Genomic DNA, 18,015 nt, shown 5'->3' on the forward strand with positions numbered 1-18,015 from the left:
CTGCTTGCGCTGGCCCTGCAGGCTTCCATCTGCTGCATTCCACCAGACAGGAAACAGGCAATGACATCAGCGAGGGCAGAACACGGCAGATGGAAGCCTGTGGGGCCGGCGCAAACAGCAAGAATGAATTGCTGCAGGCACTGAGGATGCCTGTACCAACATTGGGGAGGAACGGAATTCAGAGACAAGAGCGCAGATGCTGGGATGCTGCGGAGGAGAGGGAGAAGATGTGGGGTAGGTGAAAAAACCCTCTTATGTTCTTAAAAAATATCTCCGTGTAAATATTTGTGGTGTGGTGATGGCGGGGGGGGGGGGGGGGGGGGGGAAGGGGCACATGTGCATGCTCGTGGAAGGGCCCATCCAGTTTACCTCTGGGCCCATCCAAAATACAGAGTCTGGCTACGCCTCTGATGCAGAGCAGAAGATCTAAAGGTATGAGAGAAAACATATGGGATGAGAAGACTAAAACGAAAAGATGGTATACCACTCTGTCAAACCTGATGTGTAATGATTAAATATTTATAAAAAATGTGAGAAGAAACTGGGAGCCAATGTTCAGAAATCAACAGAGGGGTGACATGATCAAATTTTTTCTTTCCTAGCAATAGTTTTACGGCAGTATTCTGGATGATCTGAAGTCTCCTGAGTTGAGTAGATGGTAAGCCACGATATAGGGGCCCTTTTACTAAGCCACGTAAAGGTCTACGTGCACCCAACACGTGCCAAAATGGAGTTACCTCATGGCTCTTGCAGTAATTTCATTTTTGCATGCGTCCGATACGGGTGTCCAAAAAATAATTTAAAATTTTGGACGTGCGTAATGGACGCGCGAAGTGGCACTTGATGTGCGTAGGTCATTACCACTCTGTTACCACGTGAGTCTTTATCGCTAGGTCAATGGCTGGCAGTAAGGTCTCGGACCCAGAATGGACGTGCAGCAATTTTGATTTTTGCCGCACGTCCATTTTCAGCAAAAATGTTAAAAGGGCCTTTTTTTCAGGCATGCTGAAAAATGGATTGGCGCATGCCCAAAACCCATGCCTACACTACCGCAAGCCATTCAGCGCACCTCAGTAAAAGGACCCTATAATGAGCTGCAGTAATCAATTTTCGATATGACTAATGATAGTAGCAGAATTTGCAAGGATGATAAATCCAATAAGGGATGGACATCCTCGATTTGTTGCAGGGTAAAAAAAACTTTTCTTAACCAAACTGGGTATATATGCATGTAAGGCATTTAAGTGCAACCACCTGCTGCATTCTGTATCCTTTTTTTGCACGAGGATCTACCAGTGTGAAGGAGGAAGATCAAAGTCATCCAAGTTAACTGTAAAATAATATTGAACAAAATAGAGAAAAAAAATAGGAATTTACACACTTAAAGAGTCCTTTTACTAAGCTGTGGTAAGCGCAAGTGCGCGCTTACCACAGCTTAAAATGGCTTACCGCAGGATGCGCTCAGGTATCCTGTGGTAAGTTCCTAATTTGCTAAAACATGTTTTTTATTTTTTGTTGGAAAGGGGAGATCTGGGGACAGAAGGTAGGTATTCCTGCCCTAATCAGTGAGTGCATCTGCATTACCATGCACTAACTGGTTAGTGCAGAATTATCACGTGAGACCTTACTGCCTACAAAATAGGTGTCTAAGTGTTCCAGCGTTAACTTTGGTCCTGGGGAACTGAGTTCGACTCCCGGCACAGGCAGCTCCTTGTGACTCTGGGCAAGTCACTTAGCCCTCCATTGCCTGCCGCATTGAGCCTGCCATGAGTGGGAAAGCGCGGGGTACAAATGAAATAAAATAAATAAATAAATAAATAATAAAAAGCTGACATTAATGCGTGGCTATTAATAGGAAAAATAGAAAATCAGTCATTTTACAGCTGCAGTAAACTTTAGTGTGCCATATTGAAAAACCCATGTAAGGGCACACTAAGGCCATTTTCTCCAGCAGCTCAGAAAAAGCACCCCTTAAAAGCATGTCAGGCTGGAGGCAGAAAAGGTCACTAAGGGGTTCTTTTACTAAGGTACGCCAAAAAGTGGCCTGCGCTGGTGTAGACATCTGTATTGGATGCTCACAGGTCTATTTTTCATCGCACCTGCAAAAAGGCCTTTTTTGGGGGGCCAAAAATGGATATGCAGCAAAATAAAATTGGAACACGCCTATTGTGGGCCTGAGACCTTACCATCACCCATTGACTTAATGATAAGGTCTGGCATGTTAACCAGGCGGTAATTGTCAGCGCATGTACAATGCCGATTACCGCCTGGTTAGCATCACGCGGTAGAAAATAAAAAATATTTTCTGCCGCACATATCGGGTATGCGTAAAAAATGGAATTACTTCCTGGGGCTCACAGTAGCTGGGCAGTAGTTCCAAATTGATGCACGTTGGACGTGTGTAGGTGCCTACACGCCTTAGTTAAAGGGCCCCTAAGTATACAATTGATATTGATAACAGAGCAATAAATGGGGAAATTGTAAATATTTTGAAAATATCTTATAAATACAATTATTCCAGGTCAAACATGGATGAAAAATTCATCATCTCAGGTTAAAAGAAACTATTTTGCTACTCAAATATTCCCTAATATGATCTGGATCAAAATACTGTAAAAATATACAGGCCGATAGTCAAAGCAATTTAAGCGGGCAGGAAAGGATGCTGCCTACTTAATCATTCAGGGCCGCTGTAGTGGAAGTGAATTTTAAAGATTGTTTTTCAACTCTGCCTTGACCGAGCAAGGCACTTGGGGTCTGTATGTTTGATTAGAAGTAATTCTGTTTAAAAATCATTGTTTAACTTTGATTGTGTGAAAATAAGTTGGAATGTAGAAGATAAGACATAGCTCTAATTAATTTGGTATTTGAAGGGGGAGGTGGAGCCTGTTTCCAGTTCAGACTGGCCACCTGGACTGAGAAACATGTGACCACATTCCCACAGTATGGCTTGTTTACCTAAACAGAGAAATTCTCAAGCATTCTGTAATTTTCCTTAGCTCTGAACATGAGTTCTAAGCCTAATAAAAAAGGGAGTTTCTATCAGTGAAATTAGGAGCTCGTCTGTGAGTAACGTACAAACTGCTCAGAGAACCATATTCCTGGTCAAAGAAACTCCTGGCTTTCGCTGTGAACAAGGTCCCCCCCCAGCTGATGATAAGAGCCTGGATGATGTAAGGACCAGTGATGATTGTTTTATTGCTTCTTTTCCTGGTCTAGGAACTCTTAGCATTGCTTAGATGTAGAGACCAGTAAGATTCTTTATAGATAGGTATTGTTTCTTTTTAGTTATATAGCTAATCATTGTGTGTATATAGCTTAATCATTGTGTGTATATAGCTTAATCAATGTAGATTTTAGAACCTCTAATAAAGGTCTAATTTACCTAATACAAATCCAAAAGAATCCACTGAGTAGTCTGTGTTAATGAAGCAGGATATAAATCCATAGCACTACAGCCGCCTCTAAATATTGGCTCTGGCTGGCAGAAGAAAATATTTTGGTGAGAGAGAATACTGAACGTTTCAATGCTTAGTAAGCATTATTTATTAGTTCTTATTACGTAGTACAATGTCCTTGATTAAACCAGCAACAGAGAGAAAATCTGGGATGATAAAATTATAAAATTAAAAAAGGTTAGTTCAGTTCTCACCCAAGAGTAATATAATTTATCCATCAGTCTGTGAGGTCTGAGCACTCAAAATTCAACAAATGTCTTACACAGGTATTACAGATCATCCACTCAACCTAGAAATGATCATAGGTGCAAACATGCCTATAATGTCTGTTTCCATAATCCAGAATGAAAACATCAAACCAGAAAAATGTGATTTTCACACCTTCTCAAGGTTTCATCAATCAAATTTTGCATATAGGAATTTAGTTGATTCTTCTCCAGAAAAGCTGAAAGACAAAAAAAAGACTCATTACTCTAGAATCTACATTTTCCATATATATTTACACTCAAAAAGAGATACCTAAGGCACCACAGATTCACACCTGCAGCCTCAGAATGCGGAATTTATACTCCGAGCACTATAGACTCATATTCACAGACTTCAAGTGCAGCAGCATTTATAACAAGAATAGCAGAGAATCGAATGCACAATGTCTGGAGAGTAGTATGATCTCCAGGAAAAAAACCTCAGCTTCAGAGGCCGATGCTCAGAACGTCCGCAGTAAGCCAACAGCGCAGAAACCTAGCTTGCCAATGCTCAAAGGAAATGATATTCAAATTATGTGTATGCTGTAAAAGCAAATGAAAGGGGTGGGGAATGTGCTTGACACATGCGCAGAAGAGTTTCATGCTAAGCTCAGCTCCTGTGCACATGCACCTGGCAATCCCAAAAGTGAAACACACATTGGCTTCTGTTTTCTGCACTTTTAAATATAAGAATTAAATTTTTTTTTTTACTTGGAAGGCTTTTTTTAACATGAAAGGCTTATATTTAAATGCAGGAAACAAGCGCCAATGTGTGCTTTCACTTTTGGGTTTGCTCTGACTTGCACACATTCGTCTCTTACTACCAGTGCTTAGGAGCTTGTATATGCTTCCTTCTGCTTTCAAATTATATAACAACCAGCAGATTTTAAAGAAAGAATCATGAGACATCCTCTCTTCAAACACGCTAATGCCTGCTCCGAGCTGGTGTTATTTTTTCAGCAGTAAGGCATCTTTCTTTTGTGTGCTGTTTTCTTACCTTTGGCAGGGAATAGGAAATGATCTCATTAACATCCATTTGACTACATTAGCATAGTATTTGCACTAATCTTTGGCACGCACATTGTGTCCTGTACAGAGCATCTAAGCATTCTGAGCTCACTAATGAGGGTGCTAGTCTGTACTAGCCCGTGTGTGGTTCTGAGCATCGGCCCATCAGTGAGCAGTAACATCCATACTCACAACAGTGAATCACACTCACAGCCTTTAACTAATAACAATAATAGACCTCGTGAGAGGTTCAAATTAAGCACCCCCTAGCACCCCAAGTAAAACATCATAAAGGGCCCCCAGAGTACAGGGGATTCACTTTAACAAGTGTGGGAGCAGCTGTAAATGGGCTATGTCCTTTCCTGGGCCCCTGCATTGTCTGTAACTCTTGAGATAAAAATGGCTACCATGTTCCAACAAAGACAATACATAAAGAAAGGCAGGCTCAGTTTAAACAGAGCATGTAACTATGAGGAATTTACTTGCTTATTATACTATCTGATTTTTCAAATCCTGTTAAAAGTTAGATTTTGGCTACAAAAACTGGAGAATTAGGCATGTAAACAACCTTTGATTATATACTTGAAAGTACCCAATAACAGACAATTATCAATATTACTGTTATGTCATGAGCAATAAGGGAACAGTTGGGATTTCACACTTCATTGCCATTGAGGGTCCTAATTGCTAAGCTGTGTTACAACGGTGCTGCAGTATAAATTGCTTACTGCATATTACTGTTAAACTGACAATGTGAAAATGCACAGAATGGGGGCTGGCAACCTCAGGGGCTTCTATCAAACATAATATGGAATGTTAAGCATTCAAATGTAGAAAAATGTCCAACTTCTGGGAAAAGATATTGTAGGAAATCTGAGGAGTATCCATATCATCTTCTGGCTGGGAGATTAACAAAAAAAAAGTTCTTTTAGTTTGTGAAAAGCCCACGTTTTTTAGGCTGCTTTTAACTCCTAACCCAGTGTTTCCCAAACCTGGCCTGGAGGCACCCCAGCCAGTCAGGTTTTCAGTATATCCACAATGAATATTCATAAGATAGATCTGCATACTGTAGAGGCAGTGCATGCAAATTTCTCTCATGAACATTCATTGTGGGTATCCTGAAAACCTGACTGGCTGGGGTGCTTCCAGGACCAGATTTGGGAAACACTGTCCTAACCACTATTCACTTGTTCAGTACCCATGTTTTATCATTCCCACCTTAGTAATTCCTGTGTCCCTTATTTGTCCTGTTTGTTTGTCCTGATTAGATTGTAAGCTCTGTCAAGCAGGGACTGTCTCTTCATGTTCAAGTGTATAGTGCTGTGTATGTCTAGTAGCGCTATAGAAATGATAAGTAGTAGTTCTAGTAGTAGTAGTGGGATAACACTGGTTACTGTGGGGCTGTCTTGATATTATTCAAAATGTATCTGAAGCATATTCATTTTTAACTCTCCAGTAAGCATTCATTAGGAGACTCTGAAGTGTGTCTGGATGGTATAACAGAATACATAAAAATTGCTGCAAGAATGTTATAAATAATCAAACACATTTGAGAATGCCTGTAGAGAAGCTTATTAAGCTACTATCTGGCTAAGTAAGTATACTATGATGTTCTTTAAATGGGGTTTGGAGTAGGACAAGATAACATGAAACACAATTACTTACATGGAATGTGTGCATTCTGCTGATGGTACATCAGTAAGTAAGCAGTGTCACTGTCGAAGAAACAGAGGAGAAAGTATCTATTAACATCAAAAGCCAAGCAGAGAAGGAAATCTTCAATTAGTTCAATAATGTAATTTCCATTTTTAGAACAGTAACTAATTACTGCTTGGCTATATGTTCTAGCAATGCAGCCATTATATCCTAGCTAATATGCAGGACAGTGAGAAAAAAAAGGACTTGTAATCTTGCTTTGAACCTGTGCATTGTATTTAAAACCTGTTTGAGTCTGTTACAGGATTATTGTTGCCCTGGGCATTGTATTACAAAACAGTTATGCCTTGTTATTTGAGGGTTTAGCACTAGTCTCTGGTAGAAATAAAATCTGTAGTTTTTCCTGCTTAATTTTATTGCTTCAAATATTTTACAAACTGACTTGTAGACAGGCTTGTAGAATAGCAGAGGTGCAGTAAGGTATTGTATTACAACACTGGAGATTGGCGCCACAGCTAGCACAGTCCTCAGCTCTTTGTGCTGTCTGCCTGGTGCCAAGATTCGATATGTAGCGGAAAAATTGCCTAGATTCATCAAGCCTACTGACCACTATCCTATGCTGCTCATCCATGTTCGTACAAATGATACTGCTAGGTATCCAACTGAACATATCAAACATGACTTCATGGTTCTGGGTCAGAAGGTGAAGCATCTAGGTGCACAGGTGGTGTTCTCATCAATCCTTCCTGTTGAAGGTAAAGGCCAAATGAGGGAAGCTCGCATCCTGGAGCTAAATGTGTGGCTGCGTGGATGGTGCCAACACGAGCACTTCGGTTTCCTGGACCATGGGATGATTTTCCAAGAGCTACTGAGCAGCAATGGTGTCCATCTGTCAAGGAAGGGATGAAGTGTCTTCAGTACCAGACTTGCTAATGTACTAAAGAGGACTTTAAACTAAATTTGCTGGGGATGGGTGAGAAAAGCCCCAAAGTCATTAATAACCATCATGAAGTCATTAATAACCTTTATAGAAAGGGGAAAAACAGTAACATCGGAGAGCCTTGTATACCAATGCCCGTAGTATGGGAAACAAATGTCTAGATCTAGAGACTGCAATGACAGAAGCCGACTTATGTACTTATGACTTGGATTTAGTAGCGGTCACGGAGAAGTGGTTCATGGAGAATCATGACTGGGATATAGTTAAACCTAGCTATAATCTACACAGGAAGGACAGAGTAGGAAAAAAGGGTGGAGGAATGGCATTATATGTTAAGAATAATATTACAGTGATAGAACTGCAGGACATATGGGGTAAAAAAGAAGCACTGCGGTTAAACTGGAAAGAGGAAAAGGAAAATATATTTACATTGGTGTATTATACAGGTCACCTTCACAGTCAGAAGAATTGGACAGAGACTTAATTGAAGACATCCACAAGATAGCTAGGAAAGGGAAGTACTACTGATAGGTGATTTTAATATGCCGGATGTCCATTGGGGTGCTCCTGCTGCAAGGTTGTCTAGAAGCAAAGGGATCTTGCATTCTCTACAGGAAGAATTGTTTCAGAAGTGGGTGATGAAACCGACACAGGATGGAGCTATTCTAGATCTAGTGCTTCCAAACAGAAACTGTTAAGGTGGGAGATCATTTGGCATCTAGTGATCACCAAATGGTGTGGTTCAATATCAAGACAAAGGAGGAGAGGGTTTATTTGAGACTGAAGGTCCTAGATTTCAAAAGACTTAACTTTGAGATATGGGGGAATTTCTCAAGGAAGAGTTAGTTGGATGGGAACAGTGAAGGAAGTAGAACAGCAGTGGGCAAAACTGAAAGGAACCACCTTAAAGGTGACAAACCTTTATGTTAGAAAACTGCATAAAACTAAGAGGAAAATAAGACCGCTCTGGTTCTCGAACGTAGCAGCTGAAAAGGTAAGGGAAAGAAGATTAGCCTTCATACGTTACAAGAGGACTCAGAAAGAGGAAGATAGGTAGAGATACCTGGACAAGCTAAGAGAAACAGGAAAAGTTATCAGGAAAGCGAAGAGGCAAATGGAAGAAAAGATAGCCAATGGTAAAATTGGGGGACAAGACATTTTTCAGATATATAAGTGACAGGAGGAAGTGTCACAATAGCATTGTGAGGCTCAAAGCTGAGGGGGAGGAATATGTAGAAGCTGAACTGCTTAACAATTACTTCTGTTCTGTGTTCACGGATGAAAGGCCTGGAGTAGGACCGCAGAAAACAAATGCTAATGCGGATGGATATATGGTAAACCGGAACCAATTCTCAGCAGACTGTGTTCGTGAGAAGCTAGCTAAACTAAAAGTAGACAAAGCAATGGGGCCTGATGGGATACATCTGAGGGTACTCAAGGAACTTGGAGATGTTCTGGCAGCTCCACTGTCAGACATCTTCAATGCTTCCTTAGAGTCTGGAGTGGTCCCTGAGGACTGGATAAAGGCGGATGTGGTCCCTCTGAGCAAGAGCAGAAGGAGGAGGTTGGGAATTACAGACCTGTCAGTCTGACCTCGGTGGTGAGTAAACTAATGGAAACACTTCTAAGGTTTCTCAAATCAAATGGCCTGCTGGACCCAAGGCTGCATGGCTTCACTAGAGGCAGGTCGTGTCAGACAAATCTGATTGATTTCTTTGACTGGGTGACCAACCAACTGGATGTAGGAGGGGCACTAGATGTGATGTACTTGGATTTTAGCTAAGCCTTTGACACAGTTCCACACAGGTGATTGATTAATTAATTTGAATTGCCCTTGGCATGGAACCTAAAGTGACTGACTAGGTTAGAAACTGGTTAAATGGGAGGAGACAGAGGGTAGTGGTAAATGGAGCTTCCTTTAAGGAAAGGGATGTTATCAGTGGTGTACCGCAGGGGTCGGTCCTCGGGTTGGCTCTTTTTAACATCTTTGTAATATTGCGGAAGGGCTGTATGGTAAGGACTGTCTCTTTGTGGATGATACCAAACTCTGTAATAGGGTGGACACCCCAGAGAGTTTAGATGGCATGAAGAATGATCTAGCAAAGCTTGAACAATGGTCCAATAATTAATCACTAAGATTTAATGCTAAGAAATGTAGGGTCATGCACTTGGGTTACAAGAATCCAGGGGCACAATACAATATAGGGGTGAAGTGCTTCTGTGTACTAAAGAAGAGCGGGACTTGGGGGTGATTGTGTCTGATGACCTTAAAGTGGCAAACAGGTACAAAAGGCGACAGTCAAAGCCAGAAGGATGCTTGGGTGTATAAGGAGAGGGATGACCAGCAGGAAAAACGAGGTGATAATACCATTGTATAAGTCTCTGGTGAGGCCCCATTTAGAGTACTGCGTGCAATTCTGGACACCACGCCTTCGGAAAGATATAATCAGGATGGAGTCAGGATGGAGGGCGGCTACCAAATCGGTAAGCGGTCTTGGTCATAAAACATACAGTGATAGGCTCATGAACCTCAACATATATACCCTGGGAGGAAGGAGATATGATAGAGACGTTTAAATACCTCAGTGACGTTTATGTACAGGAGGTGAGCCTTTTTCAAATGAAGGAAAACTCTGGAATGAGAGGGCATAGGATGAAGTTTAGAGGAAACAGGCTTAGGAGGAATCTAAGAAAATACTCTTTCACGGAAAGGGTGGTGGATGCGTGGAATGGCTTCCCGGTGGTGCTTGAACAATGGTCCGATAATTAGTCACTAAGATTTAATGCTAAGAAATGTAGGGTCATGCACTTGGGTTACAAGAATCCAGGGGCACAATACAATATAGGGGGTGAAGTACTTCTGTGTACTAAAGAAGAGCGGGACTTGGGGGTGATTGTGTCTGATGACCTTAAAGTGGCAAACAGGTACAAAAGGCGACAGTCAAAGCCAGAAGGATGCTTGGGTGTATAAGGAGAGGGATGACCAGCAGGAAAAACGAGGTGATAATACCATTGTATAAGTCTCTGGTGAGGCCACATTTAGAGTACTGCGTGCAATTCTGGACACCACGCCTGCGGAAAGATATAATCAGGATGGAGTCAGGATGGAGGATGGCTACCAAATCGGTAAGTGGTCTCGGTCATAAAACATACAGTGATAGGCTCATGAACCTCAACATATATACCCTGGGAGGAAGGAGATATGATAGAGACGTTTAAATACCTCAGTGACGTTTATGTACAGGAGGTGAGCCTTTTTCAAATGAAGGAAAACTCTGGAATGAGAGGGCATAGGATGAAATTTAGAGGAAACAGGCTTAGGAGGAATCTAAGAAAATACTCTTTCACGGAAAAGGTGGTGGATGTGTGGAATGGCTTCCAGGTGGAGGTCATGGAGACAAAGACTGTGTCAGAATTTAAGGAAGTGTGGGACAGGCACTTGTGATCCCTTAGGAAAAGGAGCAGTTAGTGAGTCCTAAGGAAGGGCAGACTGGATGAGCCATTTGACCCTCATCTGCCGTCATGTTTCTACATTTCTTTAAAAAAAAAAAAGTGCCATTACAGGGAAAGTATTTGGTTCCACCTTCCACTCCAGCTATGATGAGGAAAAGGAAAGAAGATCAAAAACAGTTCCAGATTGGTCACCTGACAGAAAATCACCACTTCTGCAGCATTCCCCCACAAAATGGAGATTGCAGGTTTATAATTAACTATTCCCATAGGCGGTTGGTGGCCCAACTGTTTGGGGAGGCTAAAGGGGGTGGGGTTAGGGGTGGGGCCAGGGGCGGAGCTTACATCCATAAACAGGAAATATGTCATCGCAGAAGGCGGGACACGTTTGAGGGAAGAGAAGGGAGAAGCTGGAGGATCCCGCAGTGCTTTCTTCTTTATCACTGCCATCGCCACTCGCTGCCACTAAAAGTAAAACAGGTAAACACGCGCTGGGGTGGGGGGGAACGGAGAGAGGAGGGCTGTCATCGGGAAGCTCAGCTGAGGGCGGGAAGGATCGGAGGAAACTTCCGAGAGCTGCTTGGCTGCAGTGCGAGGCAGCCCTGCGTTTGGGGGGCGGGGGGGGGGGGTAGCAGCAAGGGGAAGGTTACGGTTGGGCTGGGGAGGCTTAGCCTCCCCAAGCCTCTTATACGGGGCACCTATGACAAAGGCACTCTTCAGTAAAACAGAGAAGAGCAAGCAAAAGGCAGACCTGATCCTGGTTACTTCATTGGTTCAAAAGAAGAGAAAAGCCATAGGCGTAGTTTGACTGTTTCATTTGGGGGGGCAAAGAATGGGCGGAGCATATTAGCATATCATTTGCATATATACATATGCAAATGAATATGCTAATGTGGAGGAAGGAATTGAATTTACAGGCAAAATATCACAGATGCACATTTCAAAAAGCTGACACATTTCAATTAATAAATTATGAATAAAATACTTTTATCTACCTTTGTTGTCTGATCATTTAGTTTTTCTATTCGCTTTGGTCCCAGTGTCTTCTGTTTTATTCAGTGTCTTCTTTCCAGTAGGCTTCCCTCTGCTCCCCACCCCTCCCAGTCCCATCCATCTCTTGCTCCTTCCCTCTACTCCCCACCCCTCGCAGTCCCATCCATCTCTTGCTCCTTCCCTCTGCTCCCCACCCCTCCCAGTCCCATCCATCTCTTGCTCCTTCCCTCTGCTTCCCACCCCTCCCAGTCCCATTCATCTCCTGCTCCTTCCCTCTGCTTCCCACCCCTCCCAGTCCAATTCATCTCCTGCTCCTTCGCTCTGCTTCCCACCCCTCCCAGTCCCATCCATCTCTTGCTCCTTCCCTCTGCTTCCCACCCCTCCCAGTCCCATTCATCTCCTGCTCCTTCCCTCTGCTTCCCACCCCTCCCAGTCCCATCCATCTCTTGCTCCTTCCCTCTGCTTCCCACCCCTCCCAGTCCCATTCATCTCCTGCTCCTTCCCTCTGCTTCCCACCCCTCTCAGTCCCATTCATCTCCTGCTCCTTCCCTCTGCTTCCCACCCCTCCCAGTCCCATTCATCTCCTGCTCCTTCCCTCTGCTTCCCACCCTCCCAGTCCCATTCATCTCCTGCTCCTTCCCTCTGCTTCCCACCCCTCCCAGTCCAATTCATCTCCTGCTCCTTCGCTCTGCTTCCCACCCCTCCCAGTCCCATCCATCTCTTGCTCCTTCCCTCTGCTTCCCACCCCTCCCAGTCCCATTCATCTCCTGCTCCTTCCCTCTGCTTCCCACCCCTCCCAGTCCCATTCATCTCCTGCTCCTTCCCTCTGCTTCCCACCCCTCTCAGTCCCATTCATCTCCTGCTCCTTCCCTCTGCTTTCCACCCCTCCCAGTCCCATCCATCTCTTGCTCCTTCCCTCTGCTTCCCACCCTCCCAGTCCCATTCATCTCCTGCTCCTTCCCTCTGCGTCCCACCCCTCCCAGTCCCATCCATCTCTTGCTCCTTCCCTCTGCTTCCCACCCCTCCCAGTCCCATCCATCTCTTGCTCCTTCCCTCTGCTTCCCACCCCTCCCAGTCCCATTCATCTCCTGCTCCTTCCCTCTGCTTCCCACCCCTCCCAGTCCCATCCATCTCTTGCTCCTTCCCTCTGCTTCCCACCCCTCCCAGTCCCATCCACCGCCTTGTCACACTGTTTCGTCGCCTTCAGATCCTCGGATACTATCACCCCAAGATCCCTCTCCCCCTCAGTACCTATCAGACTCTCACTGCCTAACACATAAGTCTCTCTTAGGTTTCTACTCCCTAAGTGCATCACTTTGCATTTCTTCGCATTGAATTTTAATTGCCAAACCTTAGACCATTCTTCTAGCTTCCTCAGATCCTTTTTCATGCTTTCCACTCCCTCCCGGGTGTCCACTCTGTTGCAAATCTTAGTATCATCCGCAAATAGGCAAACTTTACCTTCTAACCCTACGGCAATGTCACTCACAAATATATTGAACAGAATCGGCCCCAGCACCGATCCCTGAGGCACTCCACTACTCACCTTTCCCTCCTCCAAGCGAACTCCATTTACCACCACCCTCTGTCGTCTGTCCGTTAACCAGTTCCTAATCCAGTTCACCACTTCGGGACCTATCTTCAGCCCATCGAGTTTATTTAAGAGCCTCCTGTGGGGAACCGTGTCAAAAGCTTTGCTAAAATCTAAGTAGATTACGTCTATAGCATGTCGATGATTTAATTCTCCAGTTACCCAATCAAAGAATTCAATGAGATTCGTTTGGCACGATTTCCCTCTGGTAAAACCATGTTGTCTCGGATCTTGCAACTTATTGGCTTCCAGGAAATTCACTATCCTTTCCTTCAGCATGGCTTCCATTACTTTTCCAATAACCGAAGTGAGGCTTACCGGCCATTCTCCAATCCCTCAGAACCTCTCCGTCTCCAAGGATTATTAAACAAATCTTTAAGAGGACCCGCCAGAACCTCTCTGAGCTCCCTCAATATTCTGGGGTGGATCCCGTCCGGTCCCATGGCTTTGTCCACCTTTAGCTTTCCAAGTTGTTGATACACACTCTCTTCCGTGAACGGTGCTCTATCCACTCCATTCTCAGGTGTACTTTTGCCAGTCCCTCTCGGTCCTTCTCCAGGATTTTCTTCAGTGAAAACAGAACAAAAGTATCTATTTAGCAAATTGGCTTTTTCTTCATCATTATCTACATAGCGTTTCGCTGTATCTTTTAGTCTCATAATTCCCTTTTTAGTCATTCTCCTTTCACTAATATACCTGAAGAAATTTTTGTCTCCCCTCCTTACATTTCTAGCCATTTGTTCTTCCGCTTGCGCCTTCGCCAGACGTATCTCTCTCTTGGCTTCTTTCAGTTTCACCCGGTATTCCTCCCCGTGTTCCTCTTCTTGAGATTTTCTATATTTCTGGAATGCTAACTCTTTAGCCTTTATTTCTCAGCCACTTTCTTGGAGAACCATATCGGTTTCCTTTTTCTCTTGCTTTTATTTACTCTCCTTACATAAAGGTCTGTGGCCCTATTTATTACTTCCTTCAGCCTGGACCACTGTCCTTCCACTTCTCGTACGTCCTCCCAGCCCATCATCTCCTTCCTCAGGTATTCCCCCATTTTACTAAAGTCAGCACGCTTGAAATCCAGGACTTTGAGTTTAGAGTGACCGCCCTCCACTTCAGCAGTCATATCAAACCAAACCGTTTGATGGTCACTGCTTCCCAGGTGTGCACCCACTCGGACATTTGACATAAGTCTCCAGATGATTGGCCTTGAAACTAAAGCACCACAATTATTGCAGAGAATAAAAGTCATCCTCATTGGTTGAAATGGGTATGAACAGGTGCACTATGTTGGGGTTAACAGTGTGTAAGACTGCCTGTGTATGATTGAGTAAAGTTAATGAGGTTTGGTTTGTCTATAAATGAGTGGAAAACCCTGGGGTGGGTGGGATTATAAGTCCCAATGGGTCAGCTAAATGCTGTTATCAAGGCAATTCTCTGGATGGGACCAGAAATGGTACAGTCTGGTCAAAGAATTTTCAAATGATTTAACTTTCAAAATTGCCCTAGAATATAAAACTTTCCTTGTTGTAATATAAATCCAGATATTCCCAATAATTATATCAGTTTCAACAATGTAAAATGCACTTTAGAGCCTCAATACAATGCAATGCAGCCTTCCTCTCTATCAGAGCTTGGCAGGAAGAGAAAGAAAGAAAATAAGAGGTTTCACAGGGCAAATTAATTAATTAAGCAATAAGCATTAAATTAAAGAGAATATCAGGTATCTCACCTATAGCCAGAAAGTTGAGAAGTTTGGAATTTAAAAGGTCAGAATTTTACTTTACTTTTGCAGGAGTTTTTGGTTCAGGTACAAACAGGTCAGAACCTGAGGAAAGTTACAAACAAATGGTTTGTCCCCTATTCAGAGCCCAACCCTTACCTCCTGCTGTGTAGTGATTAAGTCCCAATGGGTCAGCTAAATGCTGTTATCAAGGCAATTCTCTGGAAGGGACCAGAAATGGTACAGTCTGGTCAAAGAATTTTCAAATGATTTAACTTTCAAAATTGCCCTATACTGTGCACTAGCAGAATTCCTCCTCTGATTGCTACCAATTACTTTGTGGAGTCCCACAAGGTTCTCTGCTGGCCCCTACCCTTTTTAATGTCTATATGTCTCCTCTTCTGAATATCATTCACTTTCTAGGGCTGACTGCTTTCTATGCGGATGACATACAAATGTGGAGTGCCGGGCAAGGTTTTAAAGGGGCTCACCCTTAGTGTGTGGAGCTTGCTGTATATGGGACTGCTGGTCAAATGAAGCATAAGGGTGGTACCTTAGGAGTTAAGCTTGAACCCCAGTTGGAGAAAAGAAAGGCTCAACTCAAACTTTATTTAATCTTGCTGCTAAGAAGAATATACTTCAGCTAAGGTTTTGTTTGGCAAAGGCACTTGCTGCACAGAAGACAGCAGTGTCACATACCTAGAGAAAATCCCTGGGGTGTAGTGGAGTTGCGGTAGAAGCAACCCCAGTTACTCCTCCCCAGTGGTGCCAGTGACCCCTAGTGGTAGTTTCACAGTACTACCACTAGGGGTTCAGCTGCCATATAAGGGCCTGACAAGAACTTGATGGCAGTACAGAAAAAAAGGAGACATGCTTGAGTAAAAAAAAAAAAAACAGAACAAGCAAATGACTGCAATCTATTACAAAAATATCCCTTCTGTTGTGCCAAATGTTTGCTGGACTGCAAGCTTTCACATGAAATTTTACTAACGAGACCAACAAGCAAAAAATAAAACTTACAATTCACTGAGCTGTATTTACATTTTCTTGCAAACAGCCTGTAAAAACATTTGCATGTTGGTTTTCACTCCGTTCAGAATGAGTTCCTTTGTATGATCTAGTATTTTAGCAGTTCACTAATTATTAATCTGAATAATATTTCACTACCTATAAATTTTAGTATCTGCGAAGTGGAAAACCACCAAATTATTTTGGAAATGGAGTTTTCTGTATAAAACTTCCAAACTTTGGGAGGTCTTGCATTTTTGCATATGAAGCACTAATTACAAAAATTTTGCTGGTTGGTCTCTAAGAATCAGTAAGAGATAATACCTGATCTTTGTATCAAGTAAGTTTTCTTCTTCTATGATCTGCAAAAACAACACAAGGACGTAGTGAATGAAATGTTAATAAATACATAGGTGCTCCTTAAGAACTCGGTCCTCGTGTACTTTGCAGAATATCAGAAATCTGCATGGCAAGTATAACTCTCCTCCCCAGGGTCTGCACTGTGCCTATCAAGAGGCCACCTTCACACACTCAGGAGTCCTGAGAGGAGAAGGACACTGTTCTAGGTCAGATAATATTCATGGAAACATAGTTTTTCATGCTACTTGAACACAGATTTTCAGGAAAACTAAGAATCCCACACGTTCCTAAAAGTCTCTTCTTTTCAGAGCTCGCTAAACAGAAATCTTATAGTACCTGCCTGGTGTATTGTCAGCCCTATCATTAGGTTGATTAGGCATCCATCTAGGGCAGCAAAAAAAATTTGGGGGGGTGGGGGGAGGCGACTTTGGTGCCAGAGTTATCAGCAGCCCTAAAGCAGAGTCAGAGTGGCTGGTGCGGCACTTTCAGTACATGCACACACTGAAGGCCTACTGTGTCCTGCCCCCTCTAAAACAGGAAGATCAGCGGGGCAAGATATAATAAACCTTGAAAGCACATGTGTGCTCAATGTCCCATGTTGGCTTCCCTGGCTCTCCTTTAGTGAGGTTGTAAATTTGTGCAGGAAAATTTGTGTGCTATCATTTTATGGCATTCCTTTCAAGTAAAATTTGGGTTCTGTTTACAAAAGCATGCTAAAAATTAGTGCGCGATGTGTAGACACCCATAGGAATATTATGGGCATCTACACAGCGTGCACTAAAAATGCTAGCATGCCTTTGTAAACAGGCACTTTGTTTTTAATTAATGTTTGTTGGTCTTGGTTGAAGTAAAGGCAGTATATCAAGTCCTTAATAAATATAATAAACAGTACTACTGGGGTCACGGTGCAAGCTTATTCTATGAAGACATACAGGTGCCTATGTTGCCTTTATAAAAACAGTCCACAAAAAAATACAGTGTAGTGGTTAAGTGACGATATAAAATGAACTACAAAGCAATACAAAAATTAATGTTAATAAAAGACCTCAGAACAGAAGAGATATTAAAACGTCAACTCTACACTCCTTTTTCAATCATTAGTCCAGTCCATGTTCCTCAACCATTCTTTTCAAATGTATCATTTCCATTTTTTTTGTTCTTTTTGTGAATGCACTTAAAAAATTGTTACAGATGTGCAGCAGTATAATGCATTCACTTATCTTTTACACTTAGAAGTCTGTCTAATCCCCTTCTCCCAATTCAAGTTTCATTAAAAAGCAACTTCTTCAGGGGTTGACACTGCTTATTAAGGTGGAGTAAAAATTGGGCTTTTACCACTGCTTAATTTCCCTCAGGAGTGATTAACCTGTGATAGTTCAGTATCTTAAGTTAGTCATTCCTCCAATATATAAATAATACAGCTTGTGATTAACCTTACAAGCTGTGCTATTCATAGTTCCCAGGAACATTGGGCACTGAGTTGCAGCCCGATGCTCCCAGGTACTTCTTAAAGGGGCTGGCATGAATTCCCCAGCTGCCCCCACCAGGGCCGGTGCTAGGGTTTCTGGTGCCCTCCTGCAGCCTATTAGTTG

General features: G+C 43.0%; 1 protein-coding gene across 2 annotated transcripts in view; it reads right to left on the reverse strand.

The window, feature by feature from the left end:
• Positions 1-3,499: 3,499 nt before the first annotated feature.
• LOC115478843 (ubiquitin carboxyl-terminal hydrolase 47-like) overlaps positions 3,500-18,015 on the reverse strand; it is a 110,434-nt gene continuing 95,918 nt past the window's right edge. For both annotated transcript variants that reach the window (XM_030216466.1, XM_030216467.1), the window contains 3 exons: positions 16,388-16,425; positions 6,377-6,426; positions 3,500-3,903 (listed from right to left, as the gene is read on the reverse strand). In XM_030216466.1, the coding sequence (XP_030072326.1) occupies positions 3,812-3,903; positions 6,377-6,426; positions 16,388-16,425 (180 nt within the window). In that variant the 3' untranslated portion in view covers positions 3,500-3,811. The remainder of the gene's footprint in view (positions 3,904-6,376; positions 6,427-16,387; positions 16,426-18,015) is intronic.

This window comes from Microcaecilia unicolor, chromosome 10 (genome assembly GCF_901765095.1).
Source record: "Microcaecilia unicolor chromosome 10, aMicUni1.1, whole genome shotgun sequence".
In the NCBI taxonomy this organism is placed as follows: domain Eukaryota; kingdom Metazoa; phylum Chordata; class Amphibia; order Gymnophiona; family Siphonopidae; genus Microcaecilia; species Microcaecilia unicolor.